At 42.1% G+C, this 24,475-nt stretch overlaps 1 protein-coding gene across 1 annotated transcript; it reads right to left on the minus strand.

Annotated features, from left to right (window-relative positions):
* Positions 1–3,770: 3,770 nt before the first annotated feature.
* Positions 3,771–8,893, minus strand: LOC139984979 (uncharacterized). The gene is made up of 4 exons (XM_071999142.1): positions 8,025–8,893; positions 6,515–6,726; positions 5,222–5,384; positions 3,771–4,305 (listed from the first exon to the last, which is right to left on the minus strand). The coding sequence occupies exons 1-4, from the start codon at positions 8,348–8,350 to the stop codon at positions 3,774–3,776; spliced, it is 1,233 nt and encodes a 410-aa protein (XP_071855243.1). The 5' UTR covers positions 8,351–8,893; the 3' UTR covers positions 3,771–3,773.
* Between the last annotated feature and the right edge of the window lie 15,582 nt (positions 8,894–24,475).

Raw genomic sequence — 24,475 nt, forward strand, 5'->3', positions numbered from 1 at the left:
AAAGTGTTATTCCCTGTGTCTTTCACAGAATTTGATAAATTCAAGAGTCACATGTTCAAAATGATGGCAGAAGCAGTAGATTTCTTTGGTATGCTATGAATAAAGACATCATTTGTTCCAAACTTGGTTGTTCTGATGTATCATGTATATCATGTACCAAAATATTGCCAAAAATGCTTGAACATCCAGTGCCATAATTAGTATAAAGACTTTGGTATAGTTATTTGGTGCAAGTATAATTGCAACTTTAAAAAAAAAAAAACTTTGAAATGACGAACCTAAATGCCCATGTAGATTGACACCTTTATTCTGAGTGTATGTCTATGGCGATCACTTGATTTTGCCTTTGAGAGTGTACATGGTTCAGAATGTAACATGCATAGAGGTAGCTACACCATCATAATGGGTATTACTCATAGTTTGTTTTGCCCTTCTGCAAGTTCTTTCTTTCTTGTTTTTATGATCATAATGCATTCTTGCTGTGTATGTGCATATGTGTCCCCTTATAACTTGTAAACATGATATCTCATGAACAGAAGCTAGAAGATATCTCATATTTGGTTGTTCCACATTTATTACAAGAAGTGTGTGATTTTGAAAGTCACCAGGAGTCTCCTTATGAAAACTCAGTAAATGCTCTATCTTATCTCCAGAAAATCAGTTTATGTTTGGTATGAAGTAAAGATGCACCACATTGAGCACAGGAAGGCTTATGTAGTTGTTGGTAAAGGCCAGCTGTCATTGGAGTCCGATTCTTAAAATAATTATAGATAATTGGAACTTCAATTCACCTAAGTTGCATTTTCTAGTTAAATGTTACTGTGTGTTGTGAATATTGTTTGATTTTTTATCCCAGGAATGGCACCAACTCATTATTGTCATGTTTTGGGTTTTCTTTTTTAATATTTATTTAAATAATTTGAAGCATATTTTTGTGCCTCTGCATTAAGATCTTGCCACTATGTCAGTGAAACATTTGTTTGTGGCAATAGTAAATATACAATTTAGACTGCACTTAGCTGTACATGCCAAAGTTTCTCTTTCTGCTGGGCTAATTTGTGTTTATACATGCCATTGTAGCATTGTAACCACAGAAGCATTGTAACCACAGACTAAATTCACCACCAGCTTCTTGAATTGATGGCATGCTTGTGGTATATGTATGTGGCATAGTCAGCACATGATCACTTTAGCCAGCCTATTATGATGTCATGCACATTATCGACTAAGTTTCATCACCAAATGCAGAAGTGAAAGGGAGTGTTTCGACCTCTTATCAAAATAGATTTGTGAGTTCAAAACATAGGTCAAAAATGCTTTCTTAGAGCATAGTGATTACAAATAGGTATTTAGTCCTTTATATGATTTATAGCATTAGTATGAGTATAGGCACAAACAGAATAATTCTCTCCAACCAAACATTGGCCTGTACCAACAGTGTGAATAATGGTCCCATTCAACCCATTATGAGGTGCTATAGGTGACTGCTCTCATAATTTTTTTTTTTAAGTAAGCATTGTTTCTCAAATATTACAATGTACATCAAATATAGCGTTTGGGAGATTGTGTGGTTCATGGTCACATTCATCTGCTTTTGAGGTTTGTTTTGTCAAGTTTGTTTTAATTACTATTAGTTGTTGTGATTCTTTGTATACATTTTTTAAGTTCTGCAAGTTAATGCTATTTAGCCTTTCAAAGTTTTTTTTTGGACTTGTACAGTCAACCCATAGAAATAGAGGTAGGGAGAATGATGACAGCAAGATACTGAAGGTGGGATAGTTTAATGATGTTGGGGGCTGTTGGGCAACAAGTTCCCCTTGGAAGCTGTGAAACCCAAAACCAACTAGAAGTAAACAACTCGTTGAAAATTTGTTATATTTCCCATCACTAACTAGTACAAGCATGCTAGTCAGCAATATTCAGATTTATAGGTAACATTTTTTAGTACATGCTCATCATGGTACTGCAGCCACAAATTTAAAGCTGCAGTACAATTTAAATAGCTAACAGTTCAAAGATGTAATATAACTTTTGCTTAATGTAATTTATGCTACATACATCTTTTGCCCAACAGTGCATTACATCATCAAATATATTTTGCATATTTGTTCAATGAGTAATTAGCCTGATGTCATCCCCCCGTTTACTTTTGTATGATTTGATCAACCACATGTGAGCTTGTAGATAAAACCTCAATTTGGTGTATCATTTAGATGTCATTGTATTTCATGTACTTTTCAGCCTTAGGTAGTACTTGTACAAGTATATAGTATAATATCGTTGTAATTAGTAATAAAACCTCATGAAATTACATCTGAATATTTTCTAATTTTTTTTTGTAACACTTGTTGCTATTAACAGTCAGGGCAGTTTTCATGCAACATCAGTTAACCTCTATGACTTGCATATTGAAAAACATGAACTGTATGTTTTTTTTTTTCATTTTCCTTAATGTCAAGCTGTTTTCCTGCTCTGACAGACATGAATGAAAATTATTGCAGCATGCCGTTATTGTGTTAACATACAAAAGTACATTAGGCAGCTGTTGTCATGTTTTTAAATTCCGATATATATATTCCTTTGATTTGAGAGCTGACATGTTATTGTTTTCATTTATTTATTTTTGTTCTATCACAACATAAGTATGACATATGACATAGGAGATAAGAAACAAAACTTGTGAAAGGAAGTGTACTAAAAAACCCTATAGAGCTTGTCGGGTAGTGACACTCCCTAAAAAAATACAGAACTTTACAAATAGTAAGAAAAGAACCAAACAAACAGACCCATCCCTTCCCTCCCCCCATTTTCATTTCGCATTTCTAGTACATGTTGATGAAGTGCTTTTGTAAAGCTTTTTCTAAAAGCAACTCAAGAAGGCTTGGCCTTTAAAGTGATAGGTAGGGGATTCCAAAGTGCGATGGCCCAATGATGTAACCTATTTTTAGAGAAATTGTTGTGACATTGTCTTGGGTGCAGGTAATCAGCTTGCCTAGTATTGTGAGCGTGGATGTTTGAGTTTTGTGTAAAGAAGGCATTCAGAGTATCTGGTAGCATTCGTGTAATGAACGAAGGAACTAAGGAAATTGAGACTGAACAGATCAATAAGCTTCAGTGAATTCAAAGACTTATGATTACCATTATCAAACTACCAACAATCGGCTGTCTCTAGCCGATTCTAAAGTAATTTCACCATATTGTATCATACTAACCGTCGCATTTCATTAGATATCTGTAAGTGTTGGATGTGATTTCAATAACCATTTCAATCTTTTGATTGAATTACAATGAATTACATGCAGGTGATTGATACTAGGTCCGACAAGATCTACATATGATCTACTCCCTTTGTCACACTAATAACTAGAATGAAGACTTTTCACAGTTCCTTGCCTATGTTCATCTATTATATCAACATGGAACACTTTTAAAAAAGCCTAAAGATATGAAAATTGAAGCAAATTTCTGCACATAAACATTCCTTACTAAAATTATGCTATGATTATTGCATAATTAAAGTTTGTTACTGCATGACTGAAAGACCATGCACTGCCATTCGAACAGCTATGTACCGTCCTGTGTGGTCTTCTTGCGGTAAATGACTTACTACACCAGTCACATAGGCCACTTGTTCCTCTGACAAGCTCAACTGGTTCAGTGGAACATGTACTTCGTTGTCACTAGATCCATTACTGTGAGGATCCAGTATGTTTGTATTCTGTGCTGGCAGTACATCTTCGGCAAGAATGCCCCTTACGCTTACAGCATCACTGTCAAAACGTCTGAGTGTGCCAGAATGCCAGTTGAAGAGGGGATCGATTATGTTCTGTTCTCAGTGGGTGATTGTTGTACTGCAGAACAAATTCTCTGAGAGACTCATTTATTACCTGAAGGTACACAAAATGAAGACTGAACATGTCATCCTCATCCAGTGGGTCCAGCAATCCATTTTCTTCAAGTGAGAAGAAAGAATCCCGAAAAACAGAATTAACCCTTTGGTTTACTTCACACCACAGTCTCTCGATTCTTTGATTGTGTACACTTAATCCAGTTATGATACTCCTACGGTTTGGGCCTCTTGTCTCGATCATGAACTGAGCAACGTCTCTGTTCTCCACACCCATGTCAGTGCGCACTCTGGAAGGAATTCCATATATTTGAGTGGCCTCTTGAAATAATCTTAGTACAGTGGCAGAACGGTTGTCAGTGGCACAACGAAGGTAAGTGATGAGCCTACTGTATCCATCAACACATCCATGGATCACAAACCTCCATCTGATGAGCTTGTGATTTCCGTGTAGATGCCTACCAATTGAAAAGAATTATTAAAAAATGTTATTACTTTACAATAGTTCAGTGTGTGTTTGTGAGTGACACCTTGGATTTTAATCATATCTCAACCTGAAATCTAAAGTACATTGCACATGATGAACAGATCTCCAGAAATTCAGAAAAGTTTGAGGAACTTCAAATGAGGTATACATTGCAACTGAATGAACTGATGATTGAGCAGATGATCCACATTGTTGATGAAGGCAGTCAAACTTCCAACGGTGAAAACATTAACCATGCATTGTATCCAAAATAAATGTTAATTCTCATGTGCTGGCAAGTACTCATTCTATAGCCTATTTGGTTGGAATTTAAGAAGGACTTTGTACAAACTACAGTACTTACCTGTCCTCTTGTCTTACAAAGTTATGCCATATGGATAGATACTTTACATGCATGTTTCATTTCTGCAACGGATTCAAAGTTACTTGCCAAAAATATAGCAAAACTTAAAAGCATGATCATGGGGTGGCTTTAGTGCAGCCCAGAAATTTTATCTGCATCCTCATGGCCTTTGAACATCTTTTTTGTCAAGTTGTTTTACATGTATGCAAATTTCCCCTTTTCATCCCACAAACGAAATTGTTCAAAAAGAGTTATTGTGGAATTCTAAATCTTCGAGAAAAACAAGTCAAGCACCAACAGCTGAGAGCTCTCATACTCATACTGACTCTATATGACATTTGACCTAAACTTCCTCAACACCCCTGATGCCCCTTTACTTGGTGATCATTTTGACAAGGTTTCATTTCATCCAACAAAGACTGGGCATTGAGTAGAAATTTTCCTAATTGTTGACATGCGGATTCTGCGCAACCTTATAACTAATGCATTTGCATAGGTTCTATCACAACTAGTACCCTGAAACATGGCAAATCTGATCACATACCATAGTTCATTCGGACCAGCCACAGAGTATGTCCTTCTTACAATTGTCCGTGATCTCCGGAGAGTTCTGCCAATTGGATCGACTCGTCTGATAGCCTGTCGTAGCCTGCTTCTCTGAATTTGAATACCTCGACCTCTAAGTGCACCTATGAGTACTACTTCACCTGTTTGGCAGAAATGATTATGTGCCAACGTTGAAAGGGCAGACCTTAAATGGAATCATGACTAGAATCTTTAGCAACATTATTTTCTATCACTACAGTAGATACAACTTGGTGTTCATCTATTATTCGGTATCAATGCTTGATGATACACTAAAATTGATGACATGTCTACAGTTTAAACTGTACTTTTCATATGTGACAGGCCATAGTTTTGGTGGGTACACAACCCATGTGTCGATAAACCAAATATTTGGTGCTCCTCTTATGCATAGTAATGGGTATTGCTTTGTGGTCATTCTTTGTGAAATTAACCCATTAACAATTTACCAAAACCAAGTAGATATTGCCAGTTTTTATATAACTTATAACGCATAATGACTATGAGATAGGAAGAACTTTGACCTCAACATCCTGAACACCCCTGAGGCCTCCACCAAAAGGTTGCAAGCTGGAGAAGAATTTTAATTGGGAAACCATTCCATTCATTAGGCAAAAGAAAATGAACAGAAGTGACACAATCATTGCTGACTTAGAATTCCTGAATAGCCCATACTTGCCATTGGTCAATGATTACTTTCACCCCCACTAAACTGTGGGAAAAGAGTTCTTTGTGTTTTCACAAAATGGCCAAAAATGACTCCTCGATGACCTTTGACCTCAACTTCCTCACTACCCAGATGCCCCCTTATGCACTTGTCAATTGAATGACTCACCCCACTAACCCTGGACATGGTCAGTCATTGACGAAATGAGTCAACAAATGCGTACATTGACGCACCCCTCAGTCACTTTTACGACTGACATCTCATGTAAAATGACGCACCCATCAGCCACAATATTGTCACAAGTTCACAAAATTTTATGTTTTATATTGTTCATCTCAGCTAAAATGACCCATCCCAGAGTCACTCTTGTGCACAATTTTGATAAAGTGACGCACATGTGAGTCACTTTTTTCAGTGTCAATGACCCACATTTGACTGTGTCAGGTTTGAGGGGTGAGTCATTCAATTGACAAGTGCATTACTTGATGATCATGGAATGCAAATGGGCGTACAGTACTGTATATCATAAACAGCTAACAAATTCACAAACAACATCAGTACAACACATATTATTATCAATGGTACCTGAATGTGGAGATACTCTCAGTATCTCTCTCAGTAGCTGGTCTAGCTCATCATCTGAAATACTGCTGTGGTTGCTACCAGCAACAGTTGACATCCCAAACTGTCTTCTCCTGTAAAGTGTTGTACGGGATATTCCAAGAACTCTTGCAATTCCGCTCCAATCTCTATGGATGCTGCGTTGGCTTTCAATATGATCATGTGTTACATCATACCTATATGTACAGATTTAAAAAGCCCATGATTAATGTTACAAATACCAGCTGAGTATGCTAGCAAAGTAGCAATAATAACCACGATTCTGTCTAGGCCTACTAACAAACATATCAGCCAATGCCTTCAGTACGGCGTATTCTCAATCACACGTACATCTTCTGTGCCAGCTACTTATTATAGTAGCAACAATACTGCAGGCCATGTAACATGCTTTCATTTTAGAATAATTACATATTTCAGGACAATATGAATCAATGTCATGTAAGTGTTGGTTAAATTGTGGTTCTTTTAGAAGCTAAATGCACCTTCACCAATTGTTGCAAGTATTTTTCACACTTGCAAGTTCACACATGTTTGTATTACATTCCAACCGAGGACCCCATTGTATTTTCCATTGTTCAAAACTTCAAATCCACGTACCCTAACCTTAACATTACCCCATACAATAGAATTCTTCCGAGGACGTGGTGCAAGCTGATTCTTTAGAAATCACAACCGAGGACCTGGAATTCTTTTGTTCAAGTCCTCGCGAGTTCCTGCTTGCAGGAGGATCTAATATACATACATACATACTTGGAAATGGTACTTCCAAAACCTAGCTATAGTAGGCTCAACATGATGCAGCTAAGTTCACCGTAATAATGATCCACCTGCCATATAACTATAGACTTTAACTATAAACTAAATTTAATTACAATGCATCATTAAAGGTAATATATGCCTATGAAGGAAATTGATACAGCAGACTAATTCTAAGTTCTTGGGGCAAAACTTTGCTTAAGTTGCTGTTGTTTGTTTTTTGAGGGTAGGGGGCACAGCCCTGCCCAGAAGTGCCCTTAATGTACCATGGCAAATAATTTGGGGTAGATGGTTTAGTCTGAAAATGATCCCACATATACGGCATGTGTACACCTCCCCCCCCCCCCCCACTGTACTGTAGCACCGCAAGTGTCCAACACATGCATTATAAATGCTATTCCTTCGAATCCTTGTCCAAGTGAGTGTGATGCTGGCAGTACTCAATAACGTAGAGCCTAGTTCTGAATACATCAATGATCAAGCCTAGCTTAGTACTGTTACTTATTTGTTGTGTAAACTTCGTCTAGTTTGAGAAGACAGCACATTACCAGTGAAAATTACGTGCAGCCATAGCAACAGTGTATTGGTTAAGTTCAGAGTGGGGAACGTGGCGAGGTAATTGGACTATTTATGGTGCAGTGGCAGTGCTTTTTCTCCTTCTGTTTTTACATCCATGGTTCAGCTAAATTGGTATAACTTACCGTAGGCCAGTACTTACCTAGGTCTTCCCCTTCCTACTCCTAAACGCACTGTAGGGCACCGGAAATTATTTTCTGCTTCATCTGCACGGTTATGTTGGGCGGACAATAGATCGAGGCGCCTGCGACAGTCTAGAATTCTGTTCAAAACCCGAGAAACATCGGGCGAAATCTGATCGTCGATATCGATTGATAAAATGTAACGCAGAATGGTGACACTTTCCTCAATCCGTAAAACCAGTCGCTGCACAAGTCCAACGGCAGACTCATTCCAATCGCGGATAACCCTCTCAACTTCGTCAACTAAATTAGGTAGAGCGGCAAATCTTTCGCCCAAAAACTCCATCTTATTAGGTTATCTACAGTACTTAAGTATACTTTCAACTATTTAGGGACATGAATTAAAAAGACAAAACTAGAAGACTAATATGCTTTTTTAACAAGCCTGGGAACCGTAATTAAGTGTGACAATTGTCCGTTAAAAAAGTTACACAGTATAGTACTTCATTTTCACTGTCAATGTACGCATGTCTGATAACTACTGTACTCGTTAGAAAGTTGTTAGCGCAGGTGCATCTTGTACGTACTTTCGCGCGTGAACTTCTTTGCCTTCGCGTCAATATACGAATAATTTCAGCACCTCTAGGCAGGGCGAAACCACTCACATTACGAAGGGATGTAAAAAGGAAAAATGTTAGGTGATGGTCTTGTTTTTACATATTTTGAATTATTTGCGTCACAAAAACAGAAGAATGTTCCAATAATATATTGTCACAATGATAACCATTGTGTCAGTTGATACAGATTACCTCTAAAGAAGGTATTGTAAGCTGATTTTTTTTCGACATACCACTATAAATGTTCGATATTTGAAACAGATGGCGTGACTTCAAACTATTATTATTATCTATTATTATTCGACACTCTCATCTTATTTTGGGCGTGCTCAAATTATATTTGGACATACTTATATGTGTTTGGACATGCGCGTATTATTTTGGACATGCTCATATAAGTTTCGACATGTCTATATAAGTTTGGACATGCTTATATTTTTTGGGATATTTTGCAACATATGGCGCAACTTAAAACGCCAAAATGTTCACTACAAAATTAAATTAGGCAGTTACATTTGACCCTCTTGTATTATTTTTCGACACTCTTTTAATATTTTGGACATGCTCATATAGTCTTTCGACACTCTCATATTATTTTGGACATGCTCTTATTATTTTTGAACATACTCATATTAGTTTCGACATGTTTATATAAATTTGGACATGCTTATATTATTTTGGACATGCTTATATTGTTTTGGACATTTTTGAAACGTATGGCATGCCGTAGCCTACATTCCGACATTATTTTGCATCAACACTTGATTTTTTTTTGTTTCAAATATCACAAGAAGTCTGTTGAACGCCAACTTTTCATATTCTCATTTTGGGAAACAATGTACACACCCTGAAGAGTAACAGAATGATGGCATTTTGCGAAGGTGATTGCCAGGATTGTTGTCATGTTGCATGTGAAATTGAAGGAGGAAAGCTTCCGAGTAGCCGCTCTAAATAATCCGTTACATCAACAAAGTTTGGCAAGCAGTTCCATACTTCCATACAGTTGTCATGAACATTAATGGTAGTGCATATCCAGACTGAGTCAATATAGCCACATTCAATGACTATTTATCTTGCTGCGTGTGTATAAATTTGTACTGTACACATGGCAAAGGGAGCTAACACATAGCACAATAAAATTAATGGCATCATCTAAAATTGTGTACGGCAACAAAATTTCTTTGCTTGTTGAAAGGATGATGGGGGGGCGTCCAACGCTTCTTAGACACAACGTGAGTCAGAATCAGTTTTAAGAAGGTTTCAACATTTATAGAAATGGACATCCTTAATCTGCAGAATTGACTGGACACTTAAGCACTTGACCAAAACGCTCTCAACACTGTAACATTTTGGGTATTTCAGATGAGAATAACGGAAACGAGATGGATTTAAGTGCAACGTGGTTTATTGTCATCAGCTGAACTAGAGGGTGCATCCTGATATTACGGGATGTCAAAAGTTAGTTGATCACCATGGTGTAATGAGCCGCAGCATTCTACATTTAATAAGTTCAGTCTTTTGCAATGTTCGAGCCACCATTTCCTCAGTGTACTTTGTAACACAAACACACAATGTGATTTGCATAAACTGTGCTGTCCAGAGCGAGTCTCATCTTGTTCTGAATGATTGATGTCCGAATAGTATCCTAAAAACTGATTTCTAACAGTGGAATAACATTCACATTTCCCCTGAATTTGATATTATATCTTGACCCTCGCGTTCGTTATCTTGTCTGTCAAAGTAATTGACTACATTTAACATCGTGTAATCCCTGCACCATGGCAGGTGACTGCGATATTCAGTGGTGAACCGATTCTGGTACGTGTGTACTTTGTTATACCGCAAACGATTTATACCGAGAGCGAAGTGGGACACGTATATCGTTCTCCAAAATCGCGGCTTCATCTGTCCGTCAAATACTAATGCAAGGAATTGAGCCGCATTGTTATTGTTAGGGAATGTGAACGGGTGATATTATGACCTAAATCCCTCAGTATTCCGTACGGTTACGCAGCGATGTCGTGTGTTCGCGGGCGGAGAGCCACGTGACTCAGAGAAATGGAATCGGAAGACGTCTGTCAAGGGAGCTAACGAGCGCGAGAATAACGCACGTGAGTATTGTCTCCGTATAAGATAAGTCGTAATTGAGGTTTAAATCGATGTACTGGAACCTTGGATAGTTTAATGGTCAAAACGGGCCAGTCTCTTTCATTGTAGTGCTTCGTAAGAGGGTTACGAGACGTGCGGTTCCTGAAACGTTAGACGAGGCCCAAGTATAGTCTAGCATAGTCAGTTAATGTGACGGACATTTACTAGTGTGCGTTAGTGCTGACCGACGGAGTCGTGTCTAGAATCTAATTCCTAAGCAAACGTGAATGGAATTTGTACCATTTTTCTGTCAAATATTTTCAGTATATTATCTAACTTATTCACGGTAACATTTCAGCCCCCCTGTTTTTGACGGACATTTACTAGTGCGCGTAAGCACTGACAGACGGAATCGTGTCTAACATCAGATTCTAAACCAATCTCGAATCGAATTTGTACAATTTTTCTGTCAAATATTTTCAGTATATTATGTAACTTATTAACGATAACATTTCGGCCATTCCTGTATTTACCGAAATTTGTGACAGACATTTCATGATCGTGCGTGATATTTGACAGACGTTGGTTGTTGTTGGTTACAGTTGACAGACAAAACAACACACTTATAGAGAATATTTCTTCAAGCTGGGGATGATATTTTTACGACTCTTCCCATTCATTGTCATATTTTTGAAGCTACAATTTAATCTATTGATTAGGTCCGGACTAGTCGACCAGTAACTTCTGAAGGCGTTTTCACAGTCGTGCGACAGTTTGACGGACTTTTAATGTTGTACGTTATGGTTGACGAACGCAACAGTTGAAACATATGGGATTGCTTCCTGAATCGAGTTCAGTTCAGTTCTCGTGGAGTGCGGACGTGTTTTCGGCTGCTCTCCACTTTTCGTTGAACACACCTTTTTGTGTTTTTACGTTGGCCTTTCATTAGTTTGTAGTTTGTGTTAGTGTAGTTTGTGTGTTTTGGGTTTGCTTCGTTTTGGTTTTTGTATAGGTGCGTGGCTTTGCCACACCCCTAGCTGTCATGGCGGCTCGCCGTGACAGCAACATCGTATTGTTGAGTTTTTCGGGGGAGGCTAAGGTCGTCTCCGGACAATTTTTTTTCAGTTTTGCGTTCTGTTGGTTTAAAGGTCCCTGGAGATGTTGACGCGCTTCAGCGTAAACCTCTCCGGGATATGAATTGTTTTGATGTGCGGTTTACCTCGGAGGCTGCCCGCGTCCGAGGCGTCCATGTGTTGGAGGGAGTCGAGGGACTGAAGGTCACACCGTATGACAGTTCGGTGTGGGTGACAGTCCTCTATCTCCCTCTGGACATGTCTGAACAGATTGTTGTGCGGACACTGGGGCGTTTTGGGAAAGTAACCGGCTACGAGGAGCCGGAATTCCTTGAATGTAAGGGTGTAAAGACCGGGACCAGACGAGTTAGATTACAACTCAAGTCCGATATCCCCTCTACCTTGTGGGCTAATGGGCACAGGGCCCACGTTGCATACCCGGGCCAGCCTCGCACTTGTTGGAGGTGTGGGCTGGAAGGGCATGAGGCCAGGTTGTGCCCGAACAAGCGGTGTAGCCGCTCTTTACAGGTTGGGCATACCCTGGCCGAGTGTAAAGGGGATATCGTATGTAACTCGTGTGGGAAAACGGGCCATCTCGCTCGTTTATGCCCAGACCGCTCATACGCCGCGAGAGTGGCTACGGGCGTGGTTGAAGCGGTCCCCGTCCCGGCCTCTGACACCGTACCACCTGATGCTCCTGTCATCGCCCCAGTGTCCGACACTAGCGCCCCGGTGGAGGTTTTCAACTCCCCTTCGTGTTCCACCTCGTCCCTGGAGGAAGTTGCCGCTCCGGCCGAGACTGCCAGCCTGCCCACTGAGGCGGAGCAGGACAAAACGGCGGAGATGGTATTAGCGGAGTGGCATGCGAAGCAGGATGCCGCTTGTACTGGTTCACCGGTAGCTACGCCCGCTATCGGTGACACTAGTCGGCCCTCGAGTCAACCGGCCCAAGAGACTTTTAAGTGGCCCACATTCGGACTCGCCAATGGAGGACTGTGCTTCCGCCTTAGTAGTTGTGGCTAAGGAGTCCTCCGATTGGTTTGATGAGACAAAACACGCCACTGACTCGAGCGGCCCTTCCACCCTGCCCGCAGTCGCTTCCACTATACCGGACACGATGGTCGCTAGTGGACCTCCTGTTCCTTGTGACGAGGAGCTAAGAGGTCTGCTAGGTCGTAGGAAAAGGGGAAACACCGCTAAGGGCCTGAAAAGAGCCGTATTGGGAAAACATCGCAGGTTATGACACCAGACACCTTATCCCTCGTCACCCTTAATGTGAATGGGATGAGGGGTACCCCAAAAAGGCGACGGATTTTACAGTTCTGCAAGTTGCTCCAAGTGGATGTGGTCCTTTTGCTAGAGACCCACATATCTTGTGAGAGTGATGTTCATCTTTGGTCCTTGGAGTGGGGAGGAGGCCTTTATGCCTCGTTTGGATCAGGGGCATCTTGCGGGACTGTAATTTTTGTGTCCCCAAAACTGTGTCATTGTGTGGGAAAAGTGGAGAAAGACCATGAAGGTCGGGTGGTGTGCATACACTTAAGGCTCACGCGGGGTGAGTTGGTGGTTTGCAATGTGTATGCCCCCAACCGGCCAGCATGTAGGAAAAATTTCTTCACGGTGTTGCCATCCTTTGTACCGGGTAAGGCAAATTGTATCCTTGGGGGGGACTTTAACTGTGTCCCTCACTCTGCGTTAGATAGACGTTCGAGGAAAGAGTCCCCCAATTGTACCACCGGCATGATTGAGCTAGGCTTGTTTGTCAAGCACCGAGATCTTGTGGATGTTTGGAGGTCCCAAAATCCCCAGGTGGTTGCTTGTACGTGGCATAAACCAGATGGAACAGTTTCATCCAGACTCGACAGGTTTTATGCCCCGCGCAAGTTTCCTCGATCTCGGTGCTCGATTATGTCATGTCCTTTATCTGATCATGACGCTGTTGTTTTGCGCTTGCAGCTGCCGGAGTGCGTAATTTTTTTTCCTAGGAGAGTTAGGGGCAATTATCATATGTAGGCGTATCCAGACCCTCGCGCTTGCGTGTTACTCGTACAATTATAGCTAGTAGTAGTAGTCGTACACACAGTGTGCGCGACGCGACTGACGTTTTGCACACATGTATACGTATATGCATTCGTGCAACAATGGAGACCTGTTCGACTGACAATCCTTGCGCCAATCTTCAGCTGGAATCTCGCCCTAGATGTAAAGTTACTCGATACAATTGCATTTAATAAAGATATCCTCTCACCCAGATTTTGGACACAATGTACGGATTTCATCTGTCGTCATCACTGTGCGCGACTGACATTAATTTAATGATTTGGTTAATTTTAATCTGCTAGCCTACATTACATGTATTTCTAGCTTCACGGTAAACTTTAATGTTACGGTAAAGTGTAACATGTACATGGTACTAATATAGTAGGCCTACATACAAACTTAAGCCTGCTTTTATGAACTATCAGTCATTCGGTACTTTATCTACTTTGCATCATTGTTTAATTGTACAAGTGGAAAATAATTATGTGATGATATTGAGGGTGACGATTTGATCGCGCTTTAATTTGTATTTCTTTCACTTATTTTCTTCAATTCTCCCTTGGTAATCCTTGGCCAAAAAGGCAAACTGCATTACGTGTAAAACTGTACAGCGGAGATCTATTGCTTTGTACAGCGTACATACTGCGCACGTACACCCGGGCCCACACATGTGTATTACAGCGATCGATGAGTAACGCGTGTCTATGAGTAACACGCATGCGCGAGGGTTGGATACGCCTATATAAATGATAATTACCCCTAACCCTCCTAGGAAAAAAAATTACGCTGCCGGAGTCCTTTCATGTGGAGAAGGGACTTTGGCGGCTGAACACGGAAATTGTTAAAGAGCAAAACTTCAAGGAGCAATTTGTCGAGAAGTACAGAGGATGGCAGTCCCTCAAGCCTGCTTTTCCCAATGCGTTAAGTCTGGTGGGACGAGGTCAAGTCCCTCATCAAGCAGTTCGCAATCAGGTATTGTGTTAAGAGAGCTCACGAACGGAGATTGAAGTTCCATTCCTTGTGCAATAGAGCAAGGGATGGTTCATCGTCTGATCTGCATGCACTTGGAGTCTTTCTCGATGAGAAACTGCACGGAGCCCGAGTGCGTGCCAGAATCCAGTTTGTTGAGGTGGACGAGAAGCCCACTATTCGTTTTTACCGGGACGACACCAAGTCTGTGGTTGACCGCGGAATAAGGGCAGTGTGTCATCCTAGTGGGGTCGTCGTGGAGAGCCCGCAGGCAGTCCTAGGGGTAATTTGGGTCGTTCTTTTCGAACCTGTACTCCAGGGCTGCCGTTAGCGAGGATCTCCAGGAGGACTTGTTGTCTGGTATAGACAAGGCCCCCCCCCCCCCCCCGAGAGTAAAAATGATAGCTTGGGCTCGAATCTCTCCGTTGGTGAGCTCTGGACAGCGGTAGCAGCGATGAAGAAGGGAAAGTCCCCCGGTCCCGATGGCCTCCCGGCAGAATTCTATATGACCTTCTGGGAGGTCCTCGGTTGGGACTTGAGAGATGTGTTCGCTACCGCTTTCCAGTTGAATTACATGAGCCAAACACAGCGGGTTGGAAATATTGTTCTCCTCCCAAAGTCAGGAGACCCTTTGGACCCTAGAAATAGGCGTCCAATAACGCTGTTAAATGTGGACTACAAAATCCTGGCCAAAGCATTAGGAAATCGCTTATCGGACGTGATGCCGGATATTGTAGGTCCTCTCCAGACTTGACCAGGAAAAGGCCTTTGACATGGTAGATCACGACTTCCTGTTCAGAACCTTAGAGTCCTTCGGATTGAACTCCGTATATATTCGTTGGGTCTCGTTATTATACAAGGACGTCACGAGCATTGTCACTGTTAACGGATTAACTTCTGGTCCCTTCCCGGTTCGAAGAGGAGTCCGTCAGGGTTGTCCCTCTCCCCGTTGTTGTATGTTCTCTTCAGCGAAACGCTCAGTACCTCGCTGGACAGATGCTTTGGATTTCGACCCTTCAACGTACCGGGTGGGGCTACAGTTAAATGCGTGCAGTATGCCGATGACGTCACCTGTATTGTGTCGGACCTCGCCTCCTTCAAGCCTTTATCGAAGGTTTTTGACCACCTTCCAAGAGGCTACTGGTGCCAGACTGAACAAGTCCAAGACCAAAGGGCTGCGATTGGGAGGTTGGCGCGGCCAATCCCTCCCGTTCGATGCTACTTGGTCAGATGTCATGATCAAGGTAAATGGCATCTGGCTAGGTTATGGTGCCCCGGAGGCCACCACTTGGGCCGAGAAGGCTGATCAGGTGGAGGCAAGGCTCGACACATTCAGTCACAGGTGGCTCTCCCTCCCTGGGAAGGTTACAGTTGGAAATAGGTTTATTGTTCCTCTCCTTTGGTATCCTGGTACGGTGATCGCCGCACCGGATCATGCCTTGGTGCGACTGGAGAGGATCATTTTTTATTTCATTTGGGGAAAGCGCAAACCAAACCTTGTCAAAAGGACCGTTCTGTATAAGACCCCCTTGAGCGGTGGGCTTGGTTTGGTCCACCTACCATCTAAACTGCGCTTTCTCCTCTTGAAAGGTGTTTTTGTTGCTCTTGAAAATCCTTCGTTTCCCTTTGCTTTTTGGTTTCGATGATAATCGTAACCTTTGCAATCATGCGTGTGTGTATGTGTGCGTTTGTGACGCCCAGCTTGTAAACACGATATCTCAAGAAGGGAAGCTTGGACAGTTCTCATATTTGGTACATAGGAGTATCTTATTGAGTACAAGAAGCCTATTGTTTTTGGTGTAGGTCAAAGGTCACTTGGGGTCACCAGGGGTCAAATAGTGAAAAGCTTGTAAACATGATATCTCAAGAAGCAAAGCTTGGATTGATTTCATTTCTGGTATGTAGGTTGACCACATTAAGTACAAAAAGCCTATCGTTTTTGGTGGATATCGAAGGTCATTTAGGGTCACCAGGGGTCAACTTGTAAAAACCTTTTCATAATATAGTATATGACATGGGCGATTCGCCTCATAAGAATAGGAGAGCCTACTGACAATTGAAAATGATCTTACGGGCATCCGTAGATTTGAATCTGAACTCGCGACAATATCCCCATTGACTTAAGTGTGTCGCTAGAAGTCCTGAATTGCTATGTACATATCTACATACATGTACACTGTCTTCCAAGGCTTGCTTGCAGACCATAGATATATAAAAGTGCTAGAGCTACTTCAACACTTGTGACTCATCCGTATGGATATTTTGCTAAAGAGTTGATGTGATTTCGATGGAATAGTGCACTTGAATGGCGAAGCATGCCTTCTCTAGAAAATATTTGTAGATCATTGGTAGTTGTGGTTGGATGTAAGTTGCACAGGTACCACGAATTTCAAAACATTTCTTGGCCAGCTGCCAAGGAGAAACTAGGTGAAGCACCTGTGAACTTGAGATTTGCTTTCACTTCATGGAGTTGGCTGTAATGTTGGCCTAGTTTTTCTCAACTTGTGAAACTACCATTGACAGGGTGTGACAAGGTTGATATTTTGGGACTAGTTGTGAATGGGGTAAGGGATTGTTTCAAAACATAACAGTCATGTGATCCAATGTCAACAAAGGTCAATCAGGGGTCAAAAACTAGTATTTTTGCAATAACTTGAGAACCAAATGTCCATTAAGGTTGGGAGTTAAAGCTATTGTAATACAATAGTAGACCTGCATTTGGGTGACCTTTGACCTCCAGTGACCTGTATAAGCTTCTTTCAAGTTGATTCTTTGAAGTTTTGTGGGCATATTCCAATCTAAATTGTCCACAAGTGGACTCCTCTGCAACCTTAATGTGCGAAGTTATTAGAGATTTGGTTTGGTTTGTAATACTTGGTGTGCGGATTCATAACATTGAGTACAAGAACCCTACTGTTTTTGATGGAGGTGTGTATAACCACGTACAGACTGACCTGTGTTAGCATGCCATAGTGTTATTGTAACAGCTAGTTCTGGTTATACTAACAAGCAGAAGTCTAGTGCATTGAAGTCATCGAAACCTCAATGCATTTTGCATTCTGGTTTTGTTAGGTACTGGGGTGGGTTTCTTTTGCGACATCACTGGCCCGGATCCTTTTCCTATAACCGGCCAAAGGCGACACGCCCTTCTGGGGTCTATACTCAGATTGGTGACTCTCTTCGTAGAATCAAAGAAGAGGGTGGGCCACATGTTCTGCTGAACGTGGCCCCCTCTGTGTTATACCCACCATTGTTTCGTTCAATGCTCGCGCCTGTGTGCCCGTCGGCTTGCCGGACCGCCATCTCTCCATATGTGTGGCGGTCTGTGTGTTGCAAGTCACTAGATAGCCGTCTCAGGGACTTGGCGTGGAGGATTGCACATGGGGTCCTCATCACTAACCATTTTCGCCTAGTCAGGTGGCGATTAGGTGATGGGATTTGTCCCCGTGTGGGCTGTAAAGCCATCGAGACTATGCAACACCTTTTGCTGGAGTGTCCCTTTGTCCGGTTGGTGTGGGATTGGTTTCACGCCTTCGTTATTGGTGTTATTGGTTGCACACAGTGGACCATTAGTAGTGATTTTGTTTTGTATGGTTTGTTGCCCCCTGTGTGCCCAACCTGGGTTAGGGATCTGCTGTTGTATGCCGCTGACATCAGGAGACACGTCTGGAACAGCAGATGCCGCCTAGTCTTCGATGGGGACGTCTGGAGGGCAGAGGATGTTGTCCCCCTCGTGCAAAGTGACATCAGGTTGCGCATGGAGGCGGACCATGCACGGCTTCCCGACACTGCTTTTCCGTAGACGCTGGCGCAAGCCTGTCGTCTACTATCGGGACGGCGTTCCCCGGATGAAATTTGGAGTGAGTTAGTTGGTAGGTGTGGGGGCTGTGTGGTCGTTACATAATATAGGTTGGTTTAATTTTTCTCTTTGTGGTTTGGGGTTGGCTTTTTGGGGCTTGTTTGTAGTGTTTTATTTGTTTTGCTTCTGTTGGCCTTTGGGTCCGTGCCCTTTTCGCGTCGTGTTGGGCGCTGTGTTGGTGAGAGATTGATGGGTTTCGGTTGTTGCTTTACAGATTAGGTTTGTTTTTGGTTTTGTTGACCTTTGGTCCGTGTCCGTTTCTTAGCACGTTAAAAGCACGCTTCCTGAATCGTACATCTTATATACGCTCTACCTCTACCTCTTTCGAAGCTAACCCACAATACCGTATGAGTTATAATTGTTACCCCGAAGTAGGGGCCGATGGGCGTCCATTAGGGCACAATCTTCAAACAGAATGTTGAGCCAGAAAATGCAGTGGGTGGTCGTTAATTACGGCCTGTTTTCAGAGTGATAATTGTGCCTTTGATTTACTGGATCTTCCGAAGCCTGGACCCCCCCCCCCCCCGCCTCGGTAAGACTACGTGGCACTATCCTGTTGCTTTATACGTGCAAAGAAAACGGACACGGACCAAATGTCAACAGAACCAAAAACAATCTCAGTCTGCAAAACAACCACCAAACTGAAACCCACAAACACAAATCTCTCACTAACGTAGCGTTAAACGTGACGTGAATAGGACACCCAAAGAGCCAACTCCAAACCACAAACATAAAAAAAACTATCCTGTTGATGTGCCGTAAACAGCTACATCCATTATCTAATTAACCAACTCGGGTAATGCCCAGTACGTAATTGGCAGTGTATCATGAAATTCGCCCAGCCACCAGTATATCGTCGCGCCATGCACTATTTTCTAAACGGTAATAAAATCACCCCATGAACTGCATCTAACACTAAATTAACATTATTCGAGAACGGACATGTGAAGCTTTCCAACCATATAATCCACGTCTCTGTCCCATCAACAAATGCCTACTTATCATGAGTTGAAAAAAGCTGTGACGGCAGGGTTCCCAAATCACGCGGCGAATCCAGCATTCACACGCAGTATTATGTGGATTTTACTGTAGGCCTACTATGAATTAGTAACGTCACTGCAGGCCTGCATGCAATCGCATAAATTAACGAAACGTCGGTTAATACTGGTGACAGTCTTGCCGATCTGAAGTTTTACTGATAGTGTAAATAACCGCACGGTCCGATTATCAGTTCAGCCATAGTCCCGAACGATCAGAAAGAGGCATAATATTTCTCGTTTTATCTTTAGGCCTATAGGAAAGTTAGGTGGGCTACGTCAGGTATGAAATACCTTGCAAATAAATACATCGTTGATCGGGGGATTGAAAACTGAAAAGAGAGGTGCGTCCACGATAGATTTTGTAGAAAAGTTTGTTCGCCCCACAGGCCCCCCAATGACCTCGGATATATAGCATACATTTCTGCTAACTTTCTTCAAATTTATTCACTGTGTTCTACTCTTACTCTATAATTCACCAGAATGGTATTGACAATAAAGTTCAACCTGAGGGAGAGGAAACGGAAACAAAATGAAGTGGGCGGGAGCACTGTCGAACGCCAGGGACCAACCAGGCACTAGCAGCAATCAGCCAAGTAGCAGCAGGAGCCAATCTTCTGGGCACTCCAAAGCCTACCGCGAAAAAATGAAGAGGGATCCAGAAGCATGGGCCAGTTTCAAAGAAAAGGAAAGAAAACGACATCAGTAACGCAGGGCGGCAAGAACTGGAGAGCAGATGAAGCGGGATCGAGAAAGTAATCGGCGGCGCCAACAACGTTTTGCAGAGGGGAGAAAGGCTGAAAACTTGGGCGAAAGTGAGAAAAAGAAACCCAAAATACTCACTCGCAGTGACAAACAGAAGAAACGGGAGTTACAACAGATAAAGAGAGTCCAGAGAGAGGATGACCCCCAGCAGAGGCGACGTATGCGAGAGAAAGACGAAAAAAAGAAGAGGGCAAAGCCCAGGCCTTCCGCATGCCAGATATCAAACCACCAGAAATACCACCTGATTGAACTGTCCATGTGTCCAAAAGAGGGCAAATTTGCCAGGAAGGATTGCATCGAACGAGACTGTGCACTGTGTGGGGTCCACTTGCTCCGTGAACGCTTCTCCAAGCTAGAAGACCAGGGCCACTCCGTGATTCACTGGCTCAAGTGGGTGTGACCCAGAAATACCAACATGATGGAAAGACCAAAGCCAAGAAGGTCATGGTGTATCAGAGGGGCACCATATATGAAATGCTGCAAGAAATTCAAGATGAAGCCGACACCCTTGCCAAGCACCTCTTTGTTGCCAACTGGCAGCAGGACCAGTTCACTCAACTCAGTAGGAGCCTTCCACAGAACTTGGTGATGCTGGTTCTGGATTTCGCAGAAAACTACAGCTGCATTTCACATTGGGCCACTCAACAGATCACTGTTCATCGTCGAATACTACCACTGCGCTCATGCTGACGTAGCCAAGTCACATATCGCCCAAGAGGTCCTGGTCTTCATCGCAGATGACCTGTTGCATGATCACAACGCTGTTCACCATTTCGAGAGGCAGGCATTCAGGCATCTGAAAGAAATCAGGGCGTCCATATTGACCACTGCGTTGAGTTTACCGATGGCCGTGCAGCACAGTACAAAGCACGAGGACCCTTTGCTGATGTCAGTTTCGCGAGGGTGGATCACGGAGTCGACTTCCAAAGATCACTCTTCGGATCCAGACATGGGAAGTGGCCGAGTGATTGGGCGTCCGGGATTGTCAAGTCAACCGTCCGACGTGCAGTGATCTCCCAAAGGGTAATCATCAACACGGCAGAGGACATGTTCGACTACTGCAAAGAAAACATCTGCGGTAAACAAAGGCGCTCATTCTTCATTGTGCGGAAGACGGAAATACAGAGGGAACGCTTGGAGCGACAGGTCAAAGTGTCTGTTCCTGGAACACGCTCCTTCCACTCAGTAAAGTGTGTGAGACCAGGTGTGATTGATACTCGCCTTCTCACCTGCTTCTGTGCATAGCTCCATGTTCTGTGCAGGCTGCGTATCAAATTCACCTGGGAGCTGTACCAGTACCACTCACACTGCACCGTGGCAGAGGCAAGCCTTGAAGATGACAACCAAGTGACCGGCATTGACAACGGAGATATTGAGAAGCCTGAAGAATTGTCCAATGTGCAATAAGGCAAAAACGTAGAATGTGGAAGTTGTTCAGGAGGACTAAATCTGAATCTCTTTTGGCCAAGTTTAAAATTCATCAGTTGAAGGTAGAATGCTTAGTCTCTGATGCAAAATTGAATTTCGAAAATAGCATTGCCCTAAAAATCAAGTATAACCCAAAGGCCATCTTTTTTTATGTCAGGGTCAAAGCACAAACTTAAAGATGCAATTATGTCTCTTAGGGCACCACAGGCTGATAATATAGTTACTGATAGTCAGGATCTTGCAGATCTTTTGAACAACTATTTTGTGTCGGTTTTGACAAGGGAAGATATGAGTAGTATTCCAGATTTTCAGGGGGACAGTGATAGGCCTAAACTGGATACGGTCTTATTTTCGGATGAGGTTGTCTTAAAGGAGCTGCTTCTAAATGTTTGTAAAGCTTCTGGACCGGATGCAATCCATCCGTATTTGTTGAAGACTTTTGCACACCATTTCTCTCATTGGTTTTTAGTAAATTTATGAATGAAGGTTACGTTCCTATGGACTGGAGATGTGGTAATATTACCCCAATTTTCAAGAAGGGTGATAAGTCTAAGCCCTGTAATTATAGGCCCGTTAGTCTCACTAGTGTTGTTTGTAAGGTCATGGAGTCTATTGTTAAAAGGCCCATGGTCTGTCAATTCAGCAGTCAGTCTTTGACCAGAGAGTCTCAACATGGTTTTTGTCAAAAAAGGTTTTGTCTCACTAATATCCTTCAGTTTATGGAAGATGTAACAAGCTCACTAAATAGGCAGTCTGTAGATGTTGTGTTCCTGGATTTCCAGAAGGCCTTTCATAAAGTTCCCCACCAGCGTCTTTTACTTAGGCTGAAGAGTATGGGTGTCAATGGGAATTTACTGTCTTGGATCGAGAATTGGCTTGGTAGTAGGAAACAGAGGGTGGTAATTAAAGGTTGTGCTTCTTCTTGGCAGGACGTTACTAGTGGGGTTCCACAAGGGTCTGTATTGGGTCCCTTGTTGTTTGTTGCCTATATAAATGACATTGACGGAGATATTCTGTGTACAGCTAAGAAGTTTGCTGATGACACCAAATTGTATTCTGAGGTCTCTTCCAAAAGCGATTCTGAGAAGTTGCAAACGGATTTGGATAAGGATTTTTCCTGGTCTCAGGGGTGGCAAATGATTTTGAATATTGATAAATGCAAGGTAATGCACATTGTTAGTAGTAAACAAAAGTTTACATACAATCTTAATGGTGTGGAGTTACAGGAGGTTTCTGTTGAAAGAGACCTAGCTATCTACATTGACTCATCTCTGCAACCGTCTAAACATTGTTTTGAAGCTGCTAAAGAGGTAATAGGGTTTTAGGTATGATAAAGAGGAACTTCAGTTTTCTGAAAGAGGACATCGAATTTTACAATGGCTCTGGTTACGATAATGTTTACCCTTCGGATTTTCAAAACGGTTCGTTATTTAATGGAAAGAACACAGCCCTTATCCAAAAACTATATTAAACTGAACCATAAACATACCTCATAACGATCATTTCCAACATCTTCATAGTCAATGTTATCAGCTTCCTGGTATAAGTCATTACCGGCTTCTACCGGATGGCCTTCTTGTTCTTCATAGTGCATATGATGACTGACCTCTCCATGGTCCTGATTCGAAAGAGGCAAGAAAGTGTCATTTGTTTACAAAACCCAGATCATACAGTGTTTTAAGTAATTAATATCTTTTTTGGGGGTTAGAAATTCCTCTTCTTTTTTTTTGTGCTAATACTATTAGCCACACAGGTGTTTCCATGTTCCTAAGAAAATAGATGGGGTCTCGACTCTGAGGTGTTTTTTTTTTTTTTTTGGAAAGAAAAAAATGCCCTTAAGGTAGTCTGTATAGGCCCGAAATTATAGCATGCTATAATTACTAAAAGTTTTTCCCAAAAAAAATTCAAGGTCGTCTTTACTCTCCACATTGTTCTCAGACACTCTTAAAGGAACACACAAGATGACTGAATGTCCCAGTCTGAAAATGTAGCATATTTGGGACCAATACAGCATACCTTTACAGACAAAAAAACGCTACATTTTGAAGACTGAGAAAAAGGATGTATCTTTCAAAATTTAAAGTGGGCATATGGAAACATGCTTTTACTCGGCAACATGAAGCAAATACGATCAGTAGCTTCATATGCAAGCATAATGTGCAAGCATCAGTAGCTTCATATGCAAGCATACATACATAAACTGAACCAACCTATATTCTGGGTTGATGGTTTTGGAGAGGTACCATCAACTAGCATATTCACCACCCCCCCCCCTCCCTTTTACACATTTATACATTGGGCTAAATGGATACGCATTCTCTATATTCCTATTTATTAATATAAGGCTGAAGATGTACACTGTCATGCAAATTTTGGGTTGGTTTTAAGGCTTGGGAATCTATCCCAGAAATATTTTGTCCATGTTCTCAGATATTTAATATTAAGACAAGAAACGCTGCCAATGTACAAAGATTCTTTTAAGATATTGAATGACATCCTCTTGGAGAGCACCATTAATTAATTATGCACTGGTGCGTCAAGAGCTTTCAATTTCCAGCTAAATTTTGGACAAAGAGGCACATTTCCTAGGGGGCG

The sequence above is a fragment of the Apostichopus japonicus genome, chromosome 17, assembly GCF_037975245.1.
Source record: "Apostichopus japonicus isolate 1M-3 chromosome 17, ASM3797524v1, whole genome shotgun sequence".
In the NCBI taxonomy this organism is placed as follows: Eukaryota; Metazoa; Echinodermata; class Holothuroidea; order Aspidochirotida; family Stichopodidae; genus Apostichopus; species Apostichopus japonicus.

Bases quoted from the DNA above. Each gene is read 5' to 3' on its own strand.
- LOC139984979 (XM_071999142.1), bottom strand. From the start codon at position 8,350: ATGGAGTTTTTGGGCGAAAGATTTGCCGCTCTACCTAATTTAGTTGAC. The intron at 5,385-6,514 runs GTACCATTGATA...TCTGCCAAACAG, and splicing joins GAGAGTATCTCCACATTCAG to GTGAAGTAGTACTCATAGGT. The intron at 4,306-5,221 runs GTATGTGATCAG...TTCAATTGGTAG, and splicing joins GCTGGTCCGAATGAACTATG to GCATCTACACGGAAATCACA.